Source organism: Alnus glutinosa, chromosome 2, assembly GCF_958979055.1.
Source record: "Alnus glutinosa chromosome 2, dhAlnGlut1.1, whole genome shotgun sequence".
Classification (NCBI taxonomy): Eukaryota; Viridiplantae; Streptophyta; class Magnoliopsida; order Fagales; family Betulaceae; genus Alnus; species Alnus glutinosa.
In genome coordinates, this window is record NC_084887.1 from 29,721,784 (window position 1) to 29,736,339 (window position 14,556).

The 14,556-nt window shown below is 37.9% G+C and overlaps 3 protein-coding genes across 6 annotated transcripts; 2 read left to right on the forward strand and 1 right to left on the reverse strand.

Annotated features, from left to right (window-relative positions):
• Positions 1-750: 750 nt before the first annotated feature.
• LOC133859314 (protein PLASTID MOVEMENT IMPAIRED 2-like) lies at positions 751-3,903 on the forward strand. 4 transcript variants are annotated; one of them, XM_062294677.1, is made up of 4 exons: positions 751-986; positions 1,062-1,229; positions 1,568-1,697; positions 1,807-3,903. In XM_062294677.1, the coding sequence occupies exons 3-4, from the start codon at positions 1,671-1,673 to the stop codon at positions 3,631-3,633; spliced, it is 1,854 nt and encodes a 617-aa protein (XP_062150661.1). In that variant the 5' UTR covers positions 751-986; positions 1,062-1,229; positions 1,568-1,670; the 3' UTR covers positions 3,634-3,903. The 4 variants fall into 4 exon arrangements, with proteins under 4 accessions (XP_062150661.1, XP_062150660.1, XP_062150663.1 ...); XM_062294676.1 differs by having other exon boundaries at positions 1,122-1,229; XM_062294679.1 differs by having other exon boundaries at positions 1,122-1,229; positions 1,810-3,903.
• Positions 3,904-5,649: 1,746 nt separating this feature from the next.
• On the reverse strand, positions 5,650-7,697 carry LOC133859313 (protein PAL OF QUIRKY). Its single transcript, XM_062294675.1, has 2 exons — positions 6,870-7,697; positions 5,650-6,580 (listed from the first exon to the last, which is right to left on the reverse strand). Exons 1-2 carry the CDS (start codon positions 7,520-7,522, stop codon positions 5,875-5,877), a joined length of 1,359 nt encoding a protein of 452 aa, XP_062150659.1. The 5' UTR covers positions 7,523-7,697; the 3' UTR covers positions 5,650-5,874.
• Positions 7,698-12,123: 4,426 nt separating this feature from the next.
• Positions 12,124-13,752, forward strand: LOC133860161 (transcription factor DYT1-like). Its single transcript, XM_062295823.1, has 4 exons — positions 12,124-12,360; positions 12,464-12,637; positions 12,725-12,901; positions 13,347-13,752. The coding sequence occupies exons 1-4, from the start codon at positions 12,157-12,159 to the stop codon at positions 13,416-13,418; spliced, it is 627 nt and encodes a 208-aa protein (XP_062151807.1). The 5' UTR covers positions 12,124-12,156; the 3' UTR covers positions 13,419-13,752.
• Positions 13,753-14,556: the final 804 nt, after the last annotated feature.

The following is a 14,556-nucleotide window of genomic DNA, read 5'->3' on the forward strand; positions in this document are numbered from 1 at the left end:
TAGGATTGATGATGGAGATGGAACGGAGGCTTCGGCAGTTGTTTAAGTCGTCCTGGACGAACAGGAGTATCAAGAGCCGTTCGATTCCGTGGATCACGTCGTCAGGTCGGGTCACCGAGTCCGGGTGGATCACCCCGGCGCGATCCACGGTTCTTTCCCTGTCAGGGTCTCTGAGACCCGCCAGGTGGAGATTGTATTTGGAGCGAGTTTGGTGCTCCCGGGTCGAGTCGGACTCGCTCGGCCACTAATTTTGTGTGGATCAGGACTAGTGATTTTTTATTATTCTACGTGCGAATTCGATTTGAAAGTTAAACGGTTAAGGTTGAAAAGTCTAACCTATCTAATTAAATAAGTCAGATTAGAATTAATTTATTTAATTTTACATTTATGTTTTGACATGATTTGAACTTAATATGCGACAGCCAATTTTTTATGACCCACGAACGCAATACGAACCAAATATAAAATTAAAGAATTAATTTAAGGATTCGACTTGTTTAATTAAATTAATCGGATTAAAATTAACATATATAACCTTATATTTATGTCTTAATACAGTTTAAACCTACACACGGACTCAGACAGGCACCACCTTCTCCACCGGCTCAAGGAAATAAATAAAAAAAATAAAATAAAACTGACGTTGTCGTTTGTAAAATATTTGTGAGCCAAGCATATCTCAAACAGTTGTTTTAGGGAAATTTTCTACTTTCCAAATTTGAAAATTACCTTTTTGAGAAAAAAGTTCAGTAAGTATAGCACTTCCCCGTTATCTGAAGGCCAGGAAAGGGGCTCGTCATATGGCTGGAGGCGATACTTCCAAGCAATAACAGCCAATCATTAGGATTCACTCTCCTTTGCCGTTTTATCTTTTCTGTATCTTCTCCTTGGGATTGCCTACTGAAACTTAACGTCTCCTCTGTAACTCAAACACAAGCTCCATCTTAGAAACAAGAGCATCATACTATATCCAAAAGAAACCCCGGGTAAGCGTTTGTGCATATGTTATCAATCTCATACTTTCTGTCTCTTAATACTCATTAATGACTATTCTTTCATAGTTTGAAGAAGGAAGCTTTTCTAACGTTGAGACTTTCATTTGATTGGAAAAAATAAACCAGTACTATGCTATTTTGGGGAGGGGAAGCTTTCAAAAGACTCGGGCCGATGTTGTCCTTTGTCAGGCTTGGAACATCCCTACGGAGTTGCTCGTTTTAACACTCTGTTTGGTGCGTAATTTTTGCTGTTTGGTTCTGTGTTTAGACTTTCTAGTTGTTTTAGTTGGTTTTGTTTTGGTTTGTAGAGCTTCTGTTGTTTGGGCTTCGTGTATAGGAGTTTATCTCCTTTGCTCTACTTTCAGCTGTCTTGGCTGATTGCTTGTATTAGTCTTAGTCGTTGAATGAAAGTTTCCTTATTCATCAAAAAAAAAAAAAAAACCAGTACTATACTTTTGTTAGCTAGAAGTAAACCCAAATTTTGGTTTTTACAAAAGTGGCTTCAATTTCCAACTATGAGAATTCTAGACTGAGCAATTCATATAATTTTCACTTTTTTGTGTTTGGAACAGGCTGAAATGGATTGAGCGGAGTTTGGTTAACAGATGAAGAATTGGGTCAGTTGAAGCAGGCATTAATTTAGATGGAGATAGGATTCTTGAAGGTAGTCCACTCATGAAACCCCAGATGGATATCTCAGAGGTATTTTCCAAAGAACTGTCTAAATCCCATTTCACCATTTCCATTTGTTTTTATGCACTAGCAACCATTTATGTTCCTCTGATATAACTCTGTCTTTTGAATTCTTAAGAAGACATCTTCAAGAGCAGGAGAACTGCATATAGCACAAAGGGACATTGGTCGATACAAAGAGCGCAAAAAGGCTGCGGAGTCAGTAAGTGCTCAAGCAGAATCTGAGCTCTCTAATGCAAAGAAGACAGTGAAAGATCTATCTTTATTAACTGAGAAGTCGAACTTGAAGGCAAAGGTGCAGATGCGAGACATTGAGATGCTAAATAAATCGAGGAGGAATGAAGAACGGGCATTGGCTGTTAGGAACATGGAGAGTTATCAGTATGCAGAAGTGCTGAGAGAACTGGAATTTGTGAAACAGGAGTTGAGTAAGCTTAAGCTTGACATGGATTATGTTTTGGAAGATAAATCGAGGACAGAGAAGGAAGTTCAAGCCTCAAGTTCGAAAATGTTTTCTTCTTTGAGCTCTGCTCAAGCCCTTACGAAGGAGATTGAGGAAGCTAATGAAGAACAAGTACTTGTTGAGTTGGCGAGGATTGAGGCTTTGAAAGAATTCAGAGAGATAGAAGCTCAGAGGGTAAAGGAAGCCACTGAATTCTCAGCTGCAATGGAGAAAACCAAACAGAAGATGAAGGATAGGATTGAAGAGATTGACCAATCAAAAGAGCTTGAAAATAAATTGGCTGTCACAGTGTCTGATGTTGATGTGTTGCAAAGTGAACTGAAGCTAGTGAAACAAATGGACAAAAAGGTTCAGAGAAATGATAGCCTGAACCGAGGCAGTTTTCGAGAAGGAAAAGAATTGGGAGCTTCGCCTTTGTTGCAGCCAGTCATAGAAGAGTTGGAGGCAGCAAAAAAGGAATTGGCTTTGGTCAGAGAAGAAGGCTTTCAGTTCATGGCCTCGATGGATATCATAAGAAATGAGTTAAAGCATGTCACGAAAGAGACTGTTCGGTTTAAGAAAGCAGAAGAGAAGTCAGATATAACTGTTCAAAATCTCAATTCGAAGATGCTCAGAGCCAATACCAAATTAGAAGCTGTATCTGGAGCTGAGGAAAAAGCTAAATCAATTTTAGCCAATCTATCCCTCACTCTTGAACAGCTTAAGACAGAAGCAGAGACCGCAGAGAAAGAAAAGGAGCTAATTAGAGCAGAAACTGCAACCATTAAGGCAGAGATTCTAAAAACTAAGTCTGAGATAGACATAACCGAGGAAAGATTACAGGTTGCTATGCAAGACCTTGATGTCATCAAATCATCGGAAGCTATAGCTCTTGAGAATCTAAGAACTCTTATTGAGAATACCATGAGTGGCAGGGTTTCAGCATCTCAGCATAGCTCTAAGATTATCATTTCAAAGTTTGAGTACGAGTATTTAACTAGGCGAGCAGGTGGGGCTGAAGAAATTGCTTATAAAAAGGTTGCAGCAGCTCATGCATGGATTGAAGCTCTAAAGGCCAGTGAGAAGGAAATATTGATGAAGACAGAACTAGCTCAGAGAAAGATCAGAGAGATGAGGTTGGAGGAAGAAACGGAGGCCTATAGAACACAGAAGTCACTTTCTGCAAAGCAAATTGTTGAGGGAGGATTACAGGACTGGAGGCAGAAACGTGAGAAGAATGTAGAAAATGCAGAAGCCGAAAGCTTGCAATTCGCACCGCGTAGAAAAACTATGAAAGATAATGGCAATATGACTCCGTCCAGGGGAGCCAAGTTTCAAAAATTTGCCTCACCAGTTGCTCGAAAGTCTGCCTCACCAGCATCTCGAAAGGCTGCCTCACCAGCAACTCAACATATTAATTCTTTCACTATTAAGAAGAAAAAGAAGGTAATGCCCAATCTAGCTGAGCTGTTTAGTGGCAAGAGAATTGACAGGGATCGGTAAGTTGCCTGAAGTTCGGTAAATCTATCTGCAGTTGTTTCTGGAAGCTCCTCAGGCAAGTGATTCCAATCCATAGAATAAAAAATGAACTGTGACCATACTCTTAGTACTAGGAGATAACAGGCAATTGATTGCTCCCAATAAGTGCTCCTCTTCAATGTTTCATTTTGCTTTATTTCAAATAAATGAAACTCCTTGTATAATGAGAGGCCTCCAAATGTCATGCTTACTGGTTTATATGATTTAGGATATAAGAGAAGACACTTGTGATTATTCTCATAGATAAAAGTAACCTCCTAATTGCAGCTTTTGATATGGTCTGTGCTTGATGAATTTTGTATATGCATTACAGTTTCATCATCTGTGTATCTCTTGGTAATGTAGTAGTGCCCTTCTGCTCTGGCATGGTCCAGACTACTCTGGCGAAGGCCAAAATATATTAACCCTACTAGACCTCATTCTGTGTCAAGTCTTTTAACTTTAGTTTCCTACTTATTTTTAATGATGTGTCATTTGTTCTCATTGCCATAAACTAAAGCAAAACATTCAATAATTATAGGCAGGCCGCCTGGTGTCAACGGCAGCTTTAACTAATTTGAGATTGGATTAACATATTGAGGACCTTAAGACATTCATACCCTTTGAAACCAGCCCTAACCATAGGGACCATTATTATCAAAAATTGGTAGGACATATTCACATATATAACAAGAAACTTCTCTAATGGGTCTTTTAACTCCATATAGACTCGTATAGGACACTCTATTATATTGCAAATTATAGCAAGAACGCGTAGAAGGACATTGCAGAGAAATGCAAAAACCTTAATGCATTGCGGACAAAGCTGATTTGTTAGGAAATGCATTGCAGCGTTTCATTGTCTAAATTCAGGAAACTGAAAGAGTGATAAGAAGATTCGTCTTTCCATCTTAATGGAGTTTAGATGCCTTGGATACTTGAGAGGAATCAACATTTCAAAAATGGAGAACAGATTCCTTTTTCGTGCTTTGGGAACATAGATTCTCAAGCATGAATCTTCGTGATAAATGATCATACTTGCAGCAACTTTGAACAGCTGAAGCCATAACCTCTGCAGAAGGAGCATCTTCAGACTTCAAGGAAACATTTGACTGTCCAAATGAAAGCACCCTCTTTTTTTGTTTTTGTTTTTTCCTGTTTTTCTTTTCCTCAATATTGGAGGATCCGAAACCATGCCTTAGATGGAACCACAAGCAGAAGACAGTGACATGGTTCATTTCACAGGACCTTAAAACAACTTAAGTAATTCCATTTTGGATGTAGCAAAATTCTAACGTAGGGGACCATAATCACTTTTCGTACGTTACAAAGCTATCAGAAAACACAATAACTAGCAGTGCCAATTTATGGTAGCAAAATTGCAGGCATCACTAACTTGAGAGGGAAAAGATTGACTAAAATCAAAGTCAAAATTCAAAAAGATAAATCTTCATGATACTGAGTGGTGGCATTAACGTAAGCGAGTGCAATTCTCCCATGTCAAAGTGGGTTGCTCAATGCCTATACAACTGCTTATCAGTCACGGCCATATGCCCACCATGAAGACCCATTATCACAGATGACACTACTATCACAGCTTTTGTGTGCATGATACAAGCAATATAACTATGTTCATGAATAGTAGGCTACTTCCTCTGACAATTTTTCATCTTTCATTGTCCAAGCATTAGAAGATGATTAGTTTATTCGTTAAGAACATTAGAGACACAAAACATATTTTAGATACGACATCATATATAAGATCATATAATCAAATGGTTTTTTTTTAGCAACTAGATGCCCGGGAGTGGCACCCCATTCATGAATGATGAACTACAAACACTTTAACAGGGGAAAATGAAAGCCCTTGTATAAATATTACTGTAATTGAACCGTCAAGCACAAAACTATTTCTAGGACTTCTACTACATAATCTTAAATGTTATATATCACATACAAGTTATACAACAAGAGCAAGAAAGTAAAGAAAAAGGGTAAACAGAAGAAAACGAATTGCTAATTTTTATACCAGATAGTGAACACAACCAATGCCAAAATAATAAACCAAGCAAGCAAGTTCTTTAAAGTTGACAAAGCACTTCTACCAAAAAAATTTCTTCTCAGATTATACAAACATTCTGGCTGTGAGGGTCTGATCTCTTGCTGGAGGTTGTCTTTCCGCAAACTGAGCCAAAGCCTCAGGTAACAGGCTTGTTATGACTTTACTCAATGTCTGGTAGTCAGAAGGACTGATGGCGGTGGAGGCTGAGATTTGTATATTTGGTCATATGCAGGGTCGTCTTCAAGCTCATTCCTGAAATTAGCAGATTCCATGGGCTGTTGCTGATTTTCATTATGAGGAAGTGGCATCGCAACATGCGCATGGCCAGTTCTGTAAATATGTGAGGCTATATCAGGTTCGGCAGGAGCTACTGTAGCCTCCTTATAAGCAATTTGGGGAGTGATCAAGGAAGTATTTGGATGCATAGGGGGCTGATTGGGAGCAGTTGCAGTGTTAACCAAATCACATTGCACAGGCAAATTGTAAGGTGCCATCTGCCCAACAGGCACATAGTAAACTGGGCAAAGCTGATTGGGCTGATAATGGAACTGCTGTTGCGGCTGTGCCGGATACATTGAGTAATAAGATGAAATTGGCGATACACCAGTTGGGTTATGGAGAATGTAGTTGGCACCCACTTGAACAAATTGCACTTGTTGTTGCTGCAGCTGATTTGATTGTAAAGATAATGGACATCCAGAAGGCAAAACTGATTTACATTCTTGGATACCGGAGAAAGGCTCGGAGATTGTACTCTCCGAGTCGAGGGGTTTAGAAGATGCACTGCTCTTCAAGTAAGAAACATGAATGACTGGGTCTTGGCAATTTGCAGTCTGTGGGTTGGAAATGGCACTTATAACACTATTATCACTGTAAAATTCCACAATTAATTCACCCAATTAAGAACCAAAAATGTCGAATATTTTTAACATGAATGTCAAAGCCTCCATACAAGTGAATCTATTCCAGTACCTTTAGCCTAGTCAATAGCGAAATTTCCATTTTCTAAAAACTTCAATCACTTTAACTAATTAAACAGACTAGAGACGACACTTAAGAATCGTTGCCTCTACTTTTCCTCTCAATTTCTCAGCAAAAAAAACATCGGATAATATGAAAAAGCAAAACCCGACATAAGAATCAGAAAACGTAGGTGTACCTAGCAAACGATTCGGAAGACGGCAATGTAACCTTAATATCCTGCAGATAAGCCCCGCCATGACCGTCGTCAGCCTGAACCTTAAGCGAAGACAAATTGCTCGAAGAAGCCGAAGACGACGTAGACCCAAAAGACGAACCAGTCCCCAAGACCAACGACTCCGCATTGGAAGAAGCACTATTACTCAAGTCCCCACCACTCAGACTCTCACTCTGAGCCTCACCCAGCACCACCTTCTGCATAATCTTGGCGCTCTTAAGCGCGTCAGAGAACCAAGCCTCGGTCTTGGGGTGACGCATGACGGAGGCCTGGAAGAGGAACAATCTGATGCGGGAGGGCGTAGGAGAAGAGGAGAGGCTGAGGAGGTGGTGGAGGAATAAGAGAAGGTCGGAGTTGGAGGCGAGAGGGATGAGGGAGGAGAGGTCGTGGTGGGGAGGGAGGAGGTACTTGAGGGTGAAAGGGAGAGGCACAGAGAGAGCGGAGGAGAGGAGGGCGGTGAGGGAGGAGAGGGTGGTGGTGGTCACGGGGTCAAGGGAGATGATCTTGGTGTCGCCGCCTAAGTAGCAGAGTGAGTTGGAGGGAGGCCGTGGGACTATGTGCCCGCCGTAGCTGCACATCAGGCGGAGCTTTGTGGTGGCGGTTGGGCTGTCCATGTGAGGCGCTAGGGTAGTGGAGATCTAAGGGAAAGTGTGTAGCCGAAGATACGGTTTGGTCTTTGATGGGTGCAACGGTAAAATCCAGGCGAAAGAAGGAGCAAAACAGAGTGTCGACTGTCGATATTTGAGAAGATTTATTAGCGCTGGAGTTGTGTATTGGACTACAGGTCGCTGGGACACTGATGGGGACGAAGGCCACGTCATCTTCGTGAGATCTTTAGAACAGAACGTGTAATGTAGTGGGACCCATATTGAAAAGTCCAACAATTCTTCAAGAGATATGGTCGTATGAAGCGGCTTCCTTTCAACCCATTTCTCACCTACTCATAGATAAAATAGAAAAAAAATATTATTTCACAACAGTTTTGCATAATTTTCAAACAATCTGTCTATATTGATGGGACTCGTACATGATAGAACTTACATACATAAATATGTCAAAAAAAGTTTTACAAGAGCCGACCCGATAAAATAAAACTCATGAAAAAAATGAGATTGTTATATCTACTTTACATTACCTTATAATAATTGTATATCAAGACATATTGAGTGTAAAATTCATATATATAAAACCCATATACATAAGTTTTGACACCCTATATATATTGATGTATGATTAATGTAGAATATTGTGACATTACCCACTCGTCACACGTGGGGAGGGAATAGATCGAACCATATTGTCAACCAACTTGGTAAAAATCTGGTGAGAATTCCTTGGGTGCTTCGAGTTAACCGAGTGCTACTTTTTTCCTTCTGTTCATTGGAGTTATCGAGTGGCGAGTGCTATTTGACATACGAGAGAAATAGAAAAATTTATGATTTCTTTTTCAACGTCAAGCATTTACCTCCGCTAATATGATCTTCTACCACATTCCCCATCTCCTCTCTCCCCTCTTCTGTTAGCTTTGTGGATATTGCAATTTCTAATGATGGAATTTGACATTTTGCCAATAATAAAAAATAAAATAAAATAAAAAATTCTAACAGTTTCAAGAATTATAGCACTTATCTATTACGGCAGACTAATATATAGTACAGAATAAGTTATAGGCCGCATTTTAACTTGTTCCTACTCAAGAGATACCCCCTCGGCCCTCCCTTTGGATGGAGAAGGGAGTTCGAGTTCGGAATAAAAGCTTTTGATGAATTCGAAATAGCACCCCTCTTTACATGTTTCAAATCCACACATTAATAGGCCTAAGGCAGAACATGACACCTAATAAAAACTGAAATTAAACCTATTTGAACCTTTTCTCATTCATCCGAGAATAATTATTATACCACCAAATTACTTTTAAAACATCAATTGGAACTCCATAAATACTCCACCAAAACTTAATAACAAAAAAACAAACATTTCATTAAAGTTTTCCGTTACCGTCAAACACAATAAATCAAAAATGCCAATTGTGTCTAAGATATATGTTCCCCCAGTAACATAATTTGGGTACAAAGTAATACTAGAAGTCACATTTTTATCACAATTATTCCATAATGCTAACGTAGCACTCTCAATCAACTCTCGGATCAATCCTAGTTAAAAAAAAAACCTCTAAGGACTAGTTGAAATCGTCATGTTAATATTGTAAGATAGTTATGGGATAAAAATATAATTTATAGCATTACTCTTATGTCCAATATACTTAGAAACTACTGACTCCAAGTCTCATTTTCAGACCGATCAAACAACTAATACAATGACAAATGCTGAAACCTTTAAATTCTAACAAAAATATGAGAATTCACTCGCTGAGTATCTCAACTCTCGAGAAAGTAGCATGGATAATGGGATTAGGGGAAATGCAAGTTTAAGCTAAATTACATTTCCATATTCCAAAACACTACAAGCCAAACAAATTCCCACAGAAGAATATTTTTAAAATGAATTTATCTAAGATCACATGACAGGGTAGTAACGGTTATGCCACAAAGGCATCATTTATGCATAAAGATCAAATATGCCATGAAGACATCAATTATGCGACAAAGACATCGTGCTTGGAGGACTTCTTGAACTTCTGGACGAGTTGTTTGTGGCTGCGCTCCTCGTAGGTGGAGAAAGGGCGGCGCAGGATGCGAGACAACGACATCTTTTTGAGGGGCTAGAAGAGAAATGACGGAGTGATAGGGAGCAACGGCTTGTGGGTTTTGAGAGGGTTTTATATGTGGCAATTTGAATATTGGGTGTAGAACTGTTGGGTGGCATGTAAACTCAAATTTTCATTGTTTACAATAATGATTAAGAAATTAATTTTATTAGATTAAATTTTAAGATAAAACAATAATAGCGAATTCAATGTTTGAATCTATCCCATCTTATATTTAATTTTTTTTTTTAAATGTAAGTAAAAAATAAAGAATTTTTATATTATAGAAAGAATAAGATGAAGTGTTGCCGTTGTTATAAGGACTTTAATGTACCATTATGCATCTTACAAATATGAATGCTTCTTATATTATGTACAGAAGAGTATGGTTTGCGTCTTTTTGCCTCTATGTATGTATGCATAGGACACAAGTTCTGTGCTACATCACTAATTAGGGATGCATGGCACCTCAATTTACATCCTATGCACATGGGCTTGCATTTTTTGTCCTATGCGCATAAGACACAAGTTGAGAGTGACACATCAATAATTAGAGATGCATAACACATCGGCTTGCGCCCAGTGCACGTGGCAAATGACACAAATTGGAGCCCCTATTGAAGACTAAGCGAAGAGTTCACCCTTAACAAACGAGCCACATGGTACAATACATGATAATACAAACCGCATCCTGTGGAGTAATTCTACAAGTCTCTTTTGTATTCCTTTAATAATGAGATGACTTTTAAAATTATCATTTGATCAAAATTCAATAATAATCGACCATAAATTTAATGGTAATTTAAAAAGTTACATCATTGTTAAAGGGACAAAAAAAAACTTATAACATTACTCCATCGTGACATTGTAATGATTGGCTTAGATAACAGGATTCTAATCGCCCAAATTCCTTTGTCCAATCAACATGGCAGACAAAGAAATATCACGGATAGCTCAGCTATATTCATACAATGATTGGAAAGCTAAAATATTTTGTAAGGATATAGATTTCTGTTCCTTATTGAATATATCTGTACTGAAGTCTTTTTTTGGGGGGGTTATAATTAAGATATCTAAAAAGTTATTGATGAATGTGACAAAAATCATGTGTATATTATGTGGATTTTTTTTTCTTAAGCAAGAAACAATACAACAGAGCAAAGCTGTGAGGGATCTTTTCCACTATCATAAGAATTGAGAGGCACAGTTGGGGGAAGATGATGAGATGTATGGTCCAGAGGCTGCACATTTTGCCATAAAAGAAAGTTGGCATAGTAAAACTCTTGAGCCTCTTAGCAAAACAAGAACCGCAATTATTATAAGATTTGTAAGGGTGCACAAAGATTGCAACACCGCGTAGCGGGCTGGTTTTATAAATTTTGAGGATTAAGGTGATAAATTTAGATGATGCATTTTTTATATTTAAATATTTAATTTTTTATTTTCAAATGACTTGCAAAATTCATTTATGTTATGAGACACATATTTTGTGTTAAATTACATATAATTTTTTTTATATAGAATTTAGCGCAAAATAAAATTTAATTACTTTATTTTAAAATTTAATGAACGAACTTAATCAATATGATAGTTTTAAGTTTATGTGAAAATAAATTTATTAATTGTCTTATGGGTGCATTTAATGCAATTAAAGGTTATGGTGACAAAAACAATGAAGATGCGGTGAAGCTGTGGTCCCTTACAACCCCCTCCCACACAATTCCCACACAATCCAAATACATCGGGTGTGACTTATGCATGTGGGTCCCATTCAATGTGTCTAGGAATTGTGTGGAAATTGTGTGAAAGTTGTAGGGAATCATTATTTAGTGAAAAGATATTCTACGTAGAAATGTTATTTTATTTTTAATTTTTTAAACAAATAAAATAGATAAATACATGTAAAGGTGTGACAAGGGCCCCAACATTTCTCTATTACGCGACCATAGATCAAACTCATGGATGCATTGGTGGTGACACCTAGGTGGTTTGGCGCAACACCAAACATCTTGGGTGTGCACCGTTTTAGAGTCCATACTAAATGCTTATGCCCATTTTACCTATGAGTAGTTATAATATTCCATGTGCACCTTTTCAAGGCTTAGAAAAAATAAAAGAGCTTGTTACTCATATACCCGCATCTTTGACATGTACATAAAATCCCCAGCCCACCCTAATATGATATTTTTATTTTCATTATCAATACAAAAATTTAGCTGTTTCGTTTAACAAAAAAAATATTATTTTTTACCATAATTGAGGCATTAATTAAAAAGCATTTTGGTCATAATTGGGGCTTTAATTTTTATTTATTTTTTTAAAAAAATAATGATACTATCACTATTTGGAGCCTTATTTAATTGGGAATCTTAGCCTTAAACGATTGCCTAGGCATTCAACCGGCCCTGCCACATAGAATTTCTCTCTCTTCCTCTCTGACATGTTAACCTTGTGAGGAGTAGTTATATAATCTCACACAATATCAAACAAGTAGTGGAAGAGCTCTCTCTAAGTTTACTCAACAACCAATTTCTGCACAAAATGGAATATGTAATATGCTCTGACTTGAATGATTTACACATAACAGAAGAAGGTAGCAGCAGGGGAAGGATGGGCCAAAGGAGGTACAACAATGAAGATCCGTCAGAGTTCAAGTCTAAGAACCTATTTGCAGAAAGGAAGAGGAGGCAGAAGCTCAGTGAAAGGCTTCTGGCACTACGTGCATTAGTGCCTTTCATCACAAATGTAACCACCCAACATTCTTCTTAATTCTCCTTATATTTCACAGAAGTTGTTTTTTCAACAAGCATTTACCTTCTGATGTAATTTCTTTTGGTTGGTTAACTAGATGAATAAAGCAACTATTATCGACGATGCCATTTCATACATCCAGGACCTGCAGAGGAATGTGAAGGTTCTTCAAGAACAACTTTCCGAAATCGAAGCCTCGTCTGAAGAGGAAACAAAGCCAAGAAGTGAAGAAACTGAAGCTGCAGACGAGATGAAGAAAAGTGGGATTCAGGTTTACTTATCAACTAGTTGATTAAGTTGTTTGTGTTGAACTCTTAGACACACAACTTGGTGATGACTTTCATTTTGTTGTCATTAGGCAGAGGTTGAGGCCACAAAAATTGTGGAGAACAAACTTTGGGTAAAAATAGTCTTCGAGAAGAAAAGGGGTGGATTCAATCGACTGATGGAAGCCATGAATGCTATTGGATTTGAACTCGTTGATACAACTGTTACTACATCTAAAGGAGCAATGCTTGTTTCATCCTGTGTTAAGGTTAGTAAGAGTAAGGTTATAATTATTTGTTTATTTATTTTCATGACAACGTGGAATCATACCCTTGTCGAATAAACTTCGAATATGCGACTCGCCTGCAAGAACTGTGTATCGATTGAGGCAGGATTCAAACAGCTAATCTCATAATATTAATCAAACGAATCGACCATTTGAAATAACTCTTACGAGCAAGAACAAGCATTTTTGGTGGCACCTTTCCAATGTTACTTGTAAACAAACAAAAAAACAAAACTTGTTCTCCTTTGTACCTCCATCGTATCAAAACAAACTCATAACTAACTACAACGTCTCAGTAGGACATCCAATGCAATGGTAACAGACATATAACAGAAATAAAATCAAAGTACCTCAGTTTCTACATGAACTTTCATAAGTTTTTACAGATCGATAATGTTTATTTATTATTCACTTTTTATAACTTCAGGGAATTTATGGGGAAAGTCTTCAAGTTCAGCAGACCCAGGAGTTGCTATTAGACATCATTAATGGCATATAATTCAGAGAATAACTGATCATCTTCATCTATGTATTCAATTAAAGGGTCAAGATCCTCTTAAGTTATTTATTTGAATTTCAGAGAATTTGGACAGGTGATTGTGAAAGACCACTTATAGAATCTATTTGACCAAATAAGTGGTTAGACATCCCAATTTTTATTTGGTCAGGTAAGAACCATAAGCAATCTCTTACAATCACCAACTTGAATTTTCTCAGATTCTAACAGATAATTTAAAATGATCCTAATCCTAATTAAAATGGCATTTTTTTTGGTTTCTAGTGTATATCCTCTTAACACTTGTGCTAGCTGCGGAAGCATTTGGAGGTTTGAAAGTAATGGTTATTATATATTTGGTGCAATTAATGTAATAAGCCAAGACTGTTTCATACACCATTCTTAAATTAATATAGCCACCAGTTTATGAAACAAAGATTTTTCCAATGAGCAGCTGGCTAAATATTCACAATTTTAGGTTTCAAATCCTATACTATTATATTTTTACAAATTCACATAGCCCTCCATATAAGTGTCATGTGGTAGACATGGTTGAAGATTGAGAGCCTCTTGAGACGACAGTGGCTCGTGACAGCGAAGGGCCTTCAGAATCAGTGGCAAGCGATAGTCGGTAACTGTGGAAGGTCGTCTGCTCGTATGAGATGGCGATGAATCGTGACCAATGGTGATGGAGGGCTGCCTAAGACAATAGCGGGCGGTGGCTGGTGACAGCGAAGGTTCGCTGAATATGATTATGGGTGGTAGGTTGGGCCAAATAGTAGCTGACGCCAAACTATGCTGGGGGCTAGTCGGTCATTGACTAGGCCGAGTGGTAGCCGACGACTCTCAAGGACGTGGTTGGCCACCAATGGGGAACACGACGAATACGAATTTTTTTTTTTTTTTTTTGAGAGATAACTATTCTTCATTTTAGGGGAATAACTACTGTAGAATAGCTATTCGATTCCTATTCCTGTGTACCAAATGTGACATAAGTAACAAAATTTGATAGATAAATTTAATTGTTTAGTGGTTGATGTAGTAAGTGTCACTTGGACTGCCATGTCAGTCTGTAATTAACTTGTAATAAAAATTGTAGTACACCTAGCAACACATATTTTTAGCAGATACTACGAAAACA

Coding starts and splice junctions, on each gene's coding strand:
- LOC133860161 (XM_062295823.1), top strand. CDS start 12,157: ATGGAATATGTAATATGCTCTGACTTGAATGATTTACACATAACAGAA. Junction 12,361..12,463: donor TAGTGCCTTTCATCACAAAT/GTAACCACCCAA, acceptor TTGGTTAACTAG/ATGAATAAAGCAACTATTAT. Junction 12,638..12,724: donor TGAAGAAAAGTGGGATTCAG/GTTTACTTATCA, acceptor TGTTGTCATTAG/GCAGAGGTTGAGGCCACAAA.
- LOC133859313 (XM_062294675.1), bottom strand. CDS start 7,522: ATGGACAGCCCAACCGCCACCACAAAGCTCCGCCTGATGTGCAGCTAC. Junction 6,581..6,869: donor TCTTCCGAATCGTTTGCTAG/GTACACCTACGT, acceptor GGAATTTTACAG/TGATAATAGTGTTATAAGTG.
- LOC133859314 (XM_062294677.1), top strand. CDS start 1,671: ATGAAACCCCAGATGGATATCTCAGAG. Junction 1,698..1,806: donor CCCAGATGGATATCTCAGAG/GTATTTTCCAAA, acceptor TGAATTCTTAAG/AAGACATCTTCAAGAGCAGG.